Source organism: Caretta caretta, chromosome 6, assembly GCF_965140235.1.
Source record: "Caretta caretta isolate rCarCar2 chromosome 6, rCarCar1.hap1, whole genome shotgun sequence".
In the NCBI taxonomy this organism is placed as follows: Eukaryota; Metazoa; Chordata; order Testudines; family Cheloniidae; genus Caretta; species Caretta caretta.
In genome coordinates, this window is record NC_134211.1 from 66,082,678 (window position 1) to 66,095,121 (window position 12,444).

The 12,444-nt window shown below is 42.6% G+C and overlaps 1 protein-coding gene across 1 annotated transcript in view; it reads right to left on the reverse strand.

The window, feature by feature from the left end:
• Positions 1-5,750: 5,750 nt before the first annotated feature.
• Positions 5,751-12,444, reverse strand: part of DPF3 (double PHD fingers 3) — a 220,091-nt gene continuing 213,397 nt past the window's right edge. Inside the window, exon 11 of the mRNA XM_075129660.1 lies at positions 5,751-11,544. Within this exon, the coding sequence (XP_074985761.1) occupies positions 11,474-11,544 (71 nt within the window). The 3' untranslated portion in view covers positions 5,751-11,473. The remainder of the gene's footprint in view (positions 11,545-12,444) is intronic.

Below are 12,444 nucleotides of genomic sequence, written 5' to 3' on the forward strand. Positions count from 1 at the left end.
GTCAGTCATGCTATTTGTGTTTGTGTGTAACGGGTCATCAGTGAGAGTAAGGGTTTCACATTCTGGCTCTAATTAAAGGTACCAGTGCTAATAACGATGCTGCTGACTGAGAGTGTGTTGTTATGGTAATCATGACAGTGAGGTATTTGGGGGCTGATGTTACTGCTGGGAGAGTTCCCTTGGGACCAGAAAGACCTCCTGCTCTGAAGGACATTAGCTCCCTTCCCCTCCAAAAAATCGAGTTTATCTCATATAATCCAGACTGGGGTTGGTGCCTGCCCTGAAAAGCCACTTAACTAGCTGCCTGGGCTGGAGGTCATTATTAGTAATTATATCTCCACTGAAGACAGATTTGGCTGCCTGCCAGTCCCAGCTCCTGCCCTTCTCTGACCAGAATGAGAAAATACAGCCAATCAACAAGAGCTTTTCATTTCCTTTGCAGGGCCTTGACTGTTCAGCATGAGACCTCTGAACTGTCACCTGAATCTCATCTGTGTGTGCAGTACCACTGACCTGAGGCTGTCAGGGTTTTCATGGGGTAGGAGGGAACAGTGTAGTGGATAACTAGAAGAGAATTCTTCTCCATCTTCAGCTGTGACCTGGTTTCATAATAGTACTTAGTCCTTATCCAGTGATTTTCATCCACAGATCTCAACGCTGTGTACAAAGATGGGATAGAATTACCATCTCCACTTTATATATGGGGAAACTGAGACACAGAGACTGGGTGACTTTTCATGATCATATATCAAGTCTTTGGCAGAACTGGGAATAACAATGAGATTTCCTGATTCCAATGGACCAAAACAAAAATTCTATCCCTTCTGGCTGTGAAGAAAACCTCCCAAGTAACTACTCCCAAGTAACTTAAAGTAGAGTTTATTTCCTAAGCCTGCACACAGGCAGAGAGAAACAATAGTTCTGAGAGACGGAACTTGCTCCATTTAGTTCAATTGCTTGTTAATGCTGAAGCCCAAAGATGACAATTAAAATGTACATATTGTTAATTATTTCACTGCTGGTCATTTTAGTAGAGACACTGTGGTTTTGAACTGTGGCAGAGCTTGTATAGACTACACTATATTTCCTGCAGTTATTGTGGCTGCTGCAGTAGCAGGGGAGTTAAGAACCATATCTAGCATAGGTTGCTGGCACACAGGGTTCACATCAGGAAAACACAAAGGACATCGTGGGCGTGAGGGGGTGCGAGTGTGTGAGAGAGAGAGAATGCCACAGATTTAGTCCTGGGATTGGGTGAAATAAAATGAGCCCATACTCAGCTTTCCCTGTCCTAAAACATTAACACATTAAACTATGAACTGGTCTGATGTTAGCAATGAAATCTTTGGAGAGGTTTATCATGAACTGCGTGAGTGCTGCCCCTTCTCCATTGCTTCAGCTCCTCCCCTCCATTCAGATCCCAAATTTGGCTCCTGCCAGATTAGAGGTTTCATGCAACAGTCTCAACAACAGTTTGAACAGAGTCTCATGGAACTGGAGATGGGAAAGACATGTTATTTATTTGTAATGCGGAAGCATCTTAGAGGCCCTGACTCATTGTGCTAAGCATTGTACAGGTTTATAGCAAAAGGGGGTCCCTGCACCGCAGGGCATACATTCCGAGTCTACAGTGAGAGACAACAGGTGCACACAACAGATGGACAGGTGGATCACAAGATAACAGTGCGAGCCTCTCCAATCTGGCTTCCACTTTCTACACTCCACTGAAACTGCTTTCAGCAGAGTCTCTAACAACCTCTTCCTTGCTAAATTTCAGGGTGAATATTTCACCCTCCTCAGCCCATTGGCTGCCTTAGGTATAATTGTCCGTCTTCTCCATCTTGAAATCTTGTCCTCCTTTGGCTTTACAAAGTCTATTCCCAGGGCCTGATGCAGATTTGTTCCCGATTGTGTTATTTCCATTGTTTTATCCGGACTAGTTTTTAATGTCTGAACTGAAGCAATGCCGCTTCTTTCACTTTTCCCTTGGAAGACTATTTCTTAGAGTAACAAATTTCAGTGTTTAGTCATAGATATATTGGATAGATAGATCTTGCTGAAGGAGATCTTTCTGTTAATCTAAATTTTCCCTTTCTCATTTGTCTTCCTGTTACTGCTAGTTCTACCCTCATGTACCACTCTAAATGATTCCTATTGCTCCATGGTGTTTGAAATACTTTCCTACAATCCCTTGTTTTAGTTGTTTCTATGGCCACATCTATACTACGGGGACTACAGCAGCATAGCTACAATGCTGCAGCTATGCTGGCATAACCTCTGTAGTGTAGACGCAGCCTATGCTGATAGAAGAGGTTTTTCCATTGCTGTAGGAACTCCACCGCACCAGGTGATGGTAGCTAGGTTGATGGAAGCATTCTTCTGTTGACCTAGCTGTGCCAACACTGGGGGTTAGGTCAGCATAGCTACAGCACTCAGAGGTGTGGATTTTACACACCCCTGAGAGCCGCTGCTATGTTGATCTAAATTTTTTTAAGTGTAGGCCAAGCTTAAGAAAACTACTTTGATGCAAGAGCTTTGAATTAAACAGCTGCACTGAAGAAAATAATCCCCTGGAACATCATTGTGCACAAGGTACACTAGCCCTGCAGCAGTGACAGCCTTAATTCATATTTCTTTCCACATTCATCCTTTTTTCTCCCTCCTGTATGACCCCTTTCAAAAAACAGACAGCAGATAAAGAGAAAACACAACAGCCCCACACCTAATATGCTGTGTAGGAAATTATCTTTTTGAGTCAGAGTGTAATAAACCCCTTTCAGAGTGCAGGAGAGAAGCTTGGGAATAGCAGTTTAAAAGCCACGGGGAGAAATGTTTGCTTCATACGAATGCAGTTTAACAGTGGCTTTCCAGTCTCAAGACCTGAGCTAAACCACTATTTGCTAACACAGTTAAAGGATAGTGCTGCCCCAACCACGCTAGCAATAAAACACATGCTAGAAAATGGACACCCTCCACCCTGACCAATGCTGATAGCTGTGTTAGCATATGGCTATATTCAACTGGAGTTGGCGCTCAACAACTGCGGAAAGCAGTGCACAATCTCAAGTCGGGGAACCTAAAAACTGAGATACTCAAAATTAACAGGTGCTTTTGAAAAAGCCCTTTTGGTGGCATGAGGTAAAATTTACTGTTTGTAAAGCTCTTTGAGTGCCTCCGATGCAAGACGTTATGAAAGTACAAAATCCTGTTAACTCTGAGGTGAGCACAATGCTAGGTAAAATGAAGAGGGACTCACCGGTAGTCACACAATACAATCACTGTAGGCTGTTGGTCAAGAATGCAAATATTCCTTTCTTTGTGAGAGGGAAGGGAAAAAATGCAGCACCCTCATTTTCCTTTTTAGTAACTGTTAATTATTTTCAGGCCCTGCACTAAAGGGGAAGAACTAAAGGTTAAATGTGCCATGGTCACAAAAAACAAAACAAAAACAAAACCCCAACCCAAACCAACCACCAAACTACACAATATTAAGGCTCTCATGGAGCAGTCACCGTGAAATCCAAACTAATTATATGCCATTCTTTGGCACCTCTTTCCAGCTCAGGGTAGTAACAGAAACTTCCCTCCAAGCAGAGTGAAGTGTGGTTCTAGTCAGACACAGGACTATGTAATTGGATGATCCCATCTTTAGTTTTCTCTCTTTGCTTCTGCATCAAATGTGACTCATTTAAAAGCTAAGTCGTGGTTTTGCTGTCAATGCTGCAAACTCAATCTTGGATCTCAAAATCAAGCTACTGACAATTTTATTGATGCTCCCTGTGGGAGAATAGGATCTTATTCATGTTTCCATAGCTGTATTAGCTCTGAAGGGCTAACGGGGAGTATTTGCTTGTGATAGTAAAATAAGCACATCTGACTCAGATATACACAGGGAAGAGATCTGTTGCATGGGTTGGTACTGCTTAGATACAGTCACCTTTTCTGACTATGCGCCTGATTCACTTACTCACTGGTTTCCTGGACCAGGATCCAGTCAGTAGAGCCAAGAACACGGAAGGGCCAGGACCAAGCTGGCTGGGGGATTCAACACATCTCCTGGACAGCCTCACCCAGTGTAGCTGAGTTGATAGTTGCTCCTCTCTGGAAGAATCCCTAGGGTAGGACAGCTGAGGTGCTAGGCTGTCTCTTTCAATGTAATTGCTCCCATGGGCACACAGGAAGCAGTTTGCAACTCACTGTCCCAACACAGGTGAATCATTTCCCATAACTGCACTTTAAGGGCTCATCTAAAATAGGATAAAAGATGGGGGAGGATGGGTTAAAATGTGTGACCAAATATGTTTTAATGAAAAATATTTCAGGGCCCTGGTACAGAGAGGAGCTGTATTTTCACGTCACCTCAACCAGCTATCATGTGTTTCAATAGATCATTAGAGTTTAAGCCAGAAGGGACCATTAATGGATGATCTAATCCAGGGGTTCTTAACCTTTTTCTTTCTGAGGGCCCCACAGCATGTTTTTAAAACTCCATGGCCCCCCCATGCCACAACAACTGTTTTTCTGCATATAAAAGCCAGGGTTGGGGTTAGGGGGTAGCAAGCAGGGCAATTACCACAGGGGGTCCCGCAAAGCTAAATTGCTCAGCCTTCAGCTTCAACTCTGGGTAGCAAGGCTCAGGGTCCCAGGCTTCAGCCTTACGCGGCAGGGCTTCAGCACTCTGTCCTGGGCTCCAGTGAGTCTAATGCTGGCCCTGCTCAGCGGACCCACTGAAACCTGCTTACGGCCCCCCAAAAACCCCTGGTTGAGATTTGCTGATCTAATCTGATCTATGTCACAGACCATAGAATTTCACCCAGTTACTCCTGTGTTTGACTAACTGTTTGACTGTAATTGTGTTTGACTAAAGCACATCAACTAACAAGGCATCCAGTCTTGATCTGAGCACTTCAAGAGATAGAGAATCCATCATTTCCCTTGGTAGTTTGCTCCAATCTGCATTAAAATACTGTATACTGGAGTTTTTAAAAGTATCAGTTCACATTTATTCACTAGCAGTTTTAAAACACTCACCTTTTTATCCTAGTCTAACCCTCAGTATTTGGTTCGCATCAAGTACCACTAACGACTCACACAGCTGTGCCAGAGCCAATGGAAAAACCCCTTTACTGTAATCACAACCATTTACTTTTTAATGTACCGATTTAGTTTTTTAAAAGCCTCTAAGAACAACATTCCCAAGAAACAAATAAAAATGGTGAAAATTGTTCAACTTTGAATGGACATTTATTCAATGTTACTTCCTGCCATGAAAAAAAAGAGAGGGAAGCATGACAACAGAGTCCCCAGAATGTTTTTCCCTTACACTAGAGCTTAGAATCATCAAACCACAGAAGTGTAAAGCTGGATGAGACCTCAACAGGTCCAGCCCCTGCACTAACACAGGACCAAGTAAAACCAGACCATCCCTGACAGGTGTTTGTCTAACCTATTCTTAGAAACTTCCAGTGATGAGGATTCCACCCCACTCCCTTGGAACCTCTTCCACAGCTTAAATGCTTGTATGATTAGAAAGGTTTTCCTAATGTCTAACCTAAATCTGCCTTTCTACAGATCAAGCCCATTACTTCTTTTCCTATATTCAGTGGACATGGAGAACAATTGATCACTGTCTTCTTTATAACAGCCCTTAACATAGTTGAAGACTCTTATTCTTTTTTGAAGACTAAACATGCCCAGTTGTTTTTTTAACCTTTCCTCACAGGTTTTCTAAACCTTTTATAATTTTGGTGCTCCTCTGAACTCTCTCCAATTTTTCAACATCATTCCTAAACTGTGGCGCCCAGCACTGGATACAATGAAATGAAATCAGGAATGAAATCAGGAGGGCCAAATCGCACCTGGAGCTGCAGCTAGCGAGAGATGTCAAGAGTAACAAGAAGGGTTTTTTTAGGTATGTTGGCAACAAGAAGAAAGCCAAGGAAAGTGTGGGTCCCTTACTGAATGAGGGAGGCAACCTAGTGACAGAGGATGTGGAAAAAGCTAATGTACTCAATGCTTTTTTTGCCTCTGTTTTCACTAACAAGGTCAGCTCCCAGACTGCTGCGCTGGGCATCACAAAATGGGAAGAGATGGCCAGCCCTCTGTGGAGATAGAGGTGGTTAGGGACTATTTAGAAAAGCTGGACGTGCACAAGTCCATGGGGCCGGACGAGTTGCATCCGAGAGTGCTGAAGGAATTGGCGGCTGTGATTGCAGAGCCATTGGCCATTATCTTTGAAAACTCGTGGCGAACGGGGGAAGTCCCGGATGACTGGAAAAAGGCTAATGTAGTGCCAATCTTTAAAAAAGGGAAGAAGGAGGATCCTGGGAACTACAGGCCAGTCAGCCTCACCTCAGTCCCTGGAAAAATCATGGAGCAGGTCCTCAAAGAATCAATCCTGAAGCACTTGCATGAGAGGAAAGTGATCAGGAACAGCCAGCATGGATTCACCAAGGGAAGGTCATGCCTGACTAATCTAATCGCCTTTTATGATGAGATTACTGGTTCTGTGGATGAAGGGAAAGCAGTGGATATATTGTTTCTTGACTTTAGCAAAGCTTTTGACACGGTATTCTTGTCAGCAAGTTAAGGAAGTATGGGCTGGAAGAATGCACTATAAGGTGGGTAGAAAGCTGGCTAGATTGTCGGGCTCAACGGGTAGTGATCAATGGCTCCATGTCTAGTTGGCAGCCGGTATCAAGTGGAGTGCCCCAAGGGTTGATCCTGGGGCCGGTTTTGTTCAATATCTTCATAAATGATCTGGAGGATGGTGTGGATTGCACTCTCAGCAAATTTGCGGATGATACTAAACTGGGAGGAGTGGTAGATACGCTGGAGGGGAGGGATAGGATACAGAAGGACCTAGACAAATTGGAGGATTGGGCCAAAAGAAATCTGATGAGGTTCAATAAGGATAAGTGCAGGGTCCTGCACTTAGGATGGAAGAATCCAATGCACCGCTACAGACTAGGGACCGAATGGCTAGGCAGCAGTTCTGCGGAAAAGGACCTAGGGGTGACAGTGGACAAGAAGCTGGATATGAGTCAGCAGTGTGCCCTTGTTGCCAAAAAGGCCAATGGCATTTTGGGATGTATAAGTAGGGGCATAGCGAGCAGATCGAGGGACGTGATCGTTCCCCTCTATTCGACATTGGTGAGGCCTCATCTGGAGTACTGTGTCCAGTTTTGGGCCCCACACTACAAGAAGGATGTGGATAAATTGGAGAGAGTCCAGCGAAGGGCAACAAAAATGATTAGGGGTCTAGAACACATGACTTATTAGGAGAGGCTGAGGGAGCTGGGATTGTTTAGCCTGCAGAAGAGAAGAATGAGGGGGGATTTGATAGCTGCTTTCAACTACCTGAAAGGGGGTTCCAAAGAGGATGGCTCTAGACTGTTCTCAATGGTAGCAGATGACAGAACGAGGAGTAATGGTCTCAAGTTGCAGTGGGGGAGGTTTAGATTGGATATTAGGAAAAACTTTTTCACTAAGAGGGTGGTGAAACACTGGAATGCGTTATCTAGGGAGGTGGTAGAATCTCCTTCCTTAGAGGTTTTTAAGGTCAGGCTTGACAAAGCCCTGGCTGGGATGATTTAACTGGGAATTGGTCCTGCTTCGAGCAGGGGGTTGGACTAGATGACCTTCAGGGGTCCCTTCCAACCCTGATATTCTATGATTCTATGATTCTATGACAATACTCCAGCTGAAGTCTCACCATTGCTGAGCAGAGCAGGACAATTACCTCCTGTGTCTTTCATACAAGGCTCCTGTTAATACATCTCAGAATGATATTAACCTGCTTAGCAACTACATCACATTGACTCATATTTAATTTGTTATCTATTATAACCCCCAGATCCTTTTCAGCAGTACTTCCACCTAGCTAGTTATTCCCCACTTTGTAGATGTGCATTTGATTTTTCCTTATAAGTGAAGTACTTTGCACTTGTCTTAATTGAATTTCCTCTTGTTGATTTCAGTCCAATTCTTTAATTTGTCAAGGTCATTTTGAAATTTAATCCTGTCCTCCAAAGTGCTTGCAACCCCTCCCATCTTGGTGTCATCCAGAGATTTTACAAGCATACTCTCCACTCCACTCCATATCTCAGACATTAATGAAAATATTGACTAGTACCAGACTCAGGACAGAACACCACCAGATATACCACCCCACCCCCAGTTTGACAGTGAACATTGATAACTACTCTTTGATTACTGACTTTCAACCGATTGTGCACCCACTTTAAAGTAATTTACTCTGGACCACATTTCCCTAGTTCTCCTGTGAGAATGTCATGATTATGCTGGGTTTCGAAAACTGCCTTATTGTGGATTGTTCCTTTAAATAAGTGTACAGCAAAGGAGTAGCATAAGGAAATGTGTCCGATGGTTAAAAAAGCTGACTGTGAATCCACTTTTTCACTGTATGACTATGAGCAAGACATGGTATAATTTTTCTGTGTCTCTGTAAAATGGGTACAGCACTATTTACATAATGGGTATTGTGTAGATTAAATAATGAATGTTTTCAACACTTTGAAGTTGTCCAGCCCTATGTACATGCTAAGAATTATTACTGAGTGGAATGTACCTGCCTATTGCCTAAGAATAAGGCTGTGAAGCGGGGAGATATAAGTTGCAGGAGCATCTTAATGTCAGAGAGGTGAAAGCTTTGGATTTATCAGGCTGCTAGAAGTTAACTGGAACTGTCTGTGCATGTAGATATGTGAGAGTAAAGCCTGAATGAATGAAGTGTAACTGGACCATGACAAGAAAGTTACTATTAATCTTAACTCATACATGTGCATTCTGGACTGTAGCAACTAACTCTGCCTTGGTAGATTGGATATGGAATGCAGAGGCTCTAACACAATCAGTTCTTGTTAATGCTTTGAGTAGAGGGACACAAGGTACAGCTGATAGGCCAACTGAGGCTCCTGGAATCTTAGGATGTAGGCTGCTGCTGCAGTCTCCCTGGATGTGCAAGGTGGAGATGACACTGCTAAACACTTGTAAATTTTCGTGAGGGTTTAACTGCAACAGGCAGCAAATATGAAAGTCATGGCAATTTATTTTGCTTAACTAATGTATGCAAATGTGTGTGCAAATAAGCTGTGGCCATCCAGCTCCTGGCAAGCTGCCAGTGCAGTTTTCTGTACCAAAAGGTGTGGGCACCTCTAGCATCTTGTATCCGACTCAGTCTCTAGTTATGGATCCAGCACATCCGCCGAGGGAAACTAAGAAGGCCACGTGCATGGGAGCATTGGAGAAATGTGACAGACTCCATTAGCTCTTCCTAGGGGGATTCTAACAGACAGGAGGGAGCTGAAAAGAAAGGTGACAGCCGCTCAGAGATTTGGATGAGACAATGGGGATGAATAGTTTGAAGTGCTTCAGCATGTTGCCCAATGAGGCTGAAAGAAAGTTGGTCATTTAAAGTTTTTAAATGGTTTTGTTTAAATAGTATGTAAATCATCTTATTGTAGCTGTGTGGACACAAATGCTATTTGATGGTCTAGGATTGTATAATGTAGGCCTGTAGTAGAGATTTAAGCTCCTATCTTCCCCTCCCAATGTGTGTCAGAAAGATGATTTTTGCACACTTTTCAACTGACACTATCTCGTAGTTTTGGGGCGCTACATTTGGGCATTGTCCCCTACTAATGGATTAAATTAATCCCAGGGGAAGACAATAGAGCTGCACGAGGGGTAGATTTGGTGCAATAGGGCTAGAAATAAAGTGCTCAGGTACCACCTTGGAATGTAAAGAAAATAGTTTTCGTGGGATTGAAACAATTCTAGGGCAGTTTTGTGAACGCACACACAACTGCACTATGTGTGAGTCCACGAGAACAAGATTGAGAAACTGACCAGACTGGTTTCTGTGTCTAAGCTGAAAGAAGTGAAAAAGCTAAACAAACCACATAAAAAATTAAAAGTAAATTAAAATTTATACAATTCATTTAAGTTTAACAGTCTGAGGTGTTATTAGTAACACAGGGAAGGACCTTTTTTAAATTAAATTACATTTATTTTGACAATGTTAATTTAAATCCTCAGGGTGAATAATTTTGCAGGGGGGCTTCAATTAATATGTATATCCCAAATGCAATCTTAGTGTCCTTACCACCTTGCATAGGCATCCTGAGCCACTCATGCTGCTTGGGATTCATCAACCTATATTACATTCCTCCTCTCATGCAAGCTTTTAAATCTGTTTATAAACAGATTTTATATGTCACACCCAAGATACTGTAGAACAATTCTTGTATACTTGATAGAATCAGGAGTAGCATATTTGCAACTTTAAAAATCATATTTTTAAAAAATAGTCCTTACATGTTTGACCCCTTAGATTACTGAAATGGAGAAGATTGTTTAAAAAATACTTATTCTCCATTGATGCTTTTGTTTTGTTGTTCACTTTTCTCTATTTCACTTAGTTTGGACAGTGACAATACAGTGAATTACAGTGATGCTTCCTGGTTCTGATACATGAGCTCAGTGCTATTTTGTTTGGGTGTGCTACACATCAGGGGACTGTTTAAATAAAGGAAAGCTATTTTTATTTAAATTTAAAAACCACCATGGCAATCTTTCTTTTCAGGTTCTGTAAACCATTACTCCTCACCTCTTTACAAATAAAAAACAGCCTTTTGGATCTGATCTTAATAACAGCGCCACTTTAAGATGGTCTCCCTGAACATTAAAAGAAACTGGAGAGGGGTGGAGTAGGTGCCTCTGAGTCTATATATATTCTATTCTTCTTTCATTTACACTAAAATCAAATTTCTAATATCAGTAAAAAGCAAAGGGTTTGACGATTCAGCAAAGAAACGGTCACCCAAGGAATTTTAGATCAGTTCCTGTCTCAGTGGCAATATGCTCGTGTTAGTCACAACTCAGGAAGAAGGGAGCTACCACAACCTTCAAAGCCTCTCTAGAACTACACAGTGTTGCAGTTTTTCAGTTTTCAGTCAAGCCTGTGAGGTTTTCAGTTTTCGGTTTTCAGTCAAGCCTGTGAGGAGTAACAGTTCCCAACATCCCAACCAAAGTAGCTCATCAGTAGTGCTTTGGGAACTATGTTGCTATTTCTTTGTTTACAAAGAAGACCAAACAAAAAAGCACAAGGCCACACAAAATCTACTTCTCGGTATCAGTGTAACAATTTCCCCCTTAACATAATGCATGTGAGCCTATTACAATACAGCATCAACCATGCACAGTAGTGAAAAGATTCCATTTGGAGCATTAAAAGGAGAACATGTTTCTTCTAGTAGAACCCAGGAGGTACTATATTAGTGAAATCTACTCTTTGACAATAAATACCATTGTTATCTCTTCTTATACTTGAGTGTCCATTCTCTTCGATGTGTGTGTGTGCGTGCATGTGTGTGTCTTTGTGTTCTGGATGGGAACTGTGCGCTGGTACCACAACTCCAGAAGCAAATTGCATCTTGATCCCTGGAGCTCCTCAGGCTTGAAAGCCAAAAGCTGATGCTCTCTCTCTGAGTAGTTCTCGGCACAAATGACAACTCCAGCTCCCTGTAAATCAATGAACAATCAATCAATCTCACATGCACAGTATTATCTCTGAATACTGAGACTGTAAGCTAGGGATGGTTTCAATGGGACTGAAGGTATCTCCCCCAACTGGAATTTCCAATATCTTTCTGAAGCAAGTACAGCATTGCTCCTTTCCCGCTGGTATTGTTCACTTAGGGCATGGCTACACTGGAAACTTCAAAGTGCTCCCGCAGCAGTGCTTTGAAGTGCAAGCGTGGTCGCGCACGAGCGCTGGGAGAGAGCTCTCTCAGCGCTCCTGGTAATCCACCTCCACGAGGGGATTAGCTCCCAGCGCTCGGAGCCTGTTTACACTAGCGCTTTAAAGCGCTCTGACTTCGCTCAGGGGGGTGATTTTTCACTCCCCCGAGCCAGCAAGTTAGAGCGCTATAAAATTTAAGTGTAACCAAACCCTTAGAGTCGGACTATCCCCAGAAGTTACTGGTCAGTTGTGATGTGCAGCCTCACAATACTTTTTGCCATTTGATAACTTAATCCCGGCACTTCCCAATTAAACAGAAATCTTGTCTATTCAGTTTCCAAAAAATTTCTCCCTATCAGTTTAGTTTCCTCTTTAGCAAAATTTTAAAAAACATAGAACTCCTGTGGTCTTACACATCATGGCTACATGGTTGATTCATAATTATTCTTGTCTCAGCCCTGTTGGACATTCCAGTACATTCCATTAGAATCATTCTGTAGGCCTCTGTCAGTTTCTATTGGGCTCTATTGATTTTAATTGAAGGCCCACTAACCTCAAGAACTAGTAGATCAATGGGCCAGTTCTTCTGTTCCAAAACCAACTAACAAACCAGAACCAGCAGAAACACTTTCAAGTAGAATTTCTTTCAAGGACATAACTATGTACTGAACATAATACTG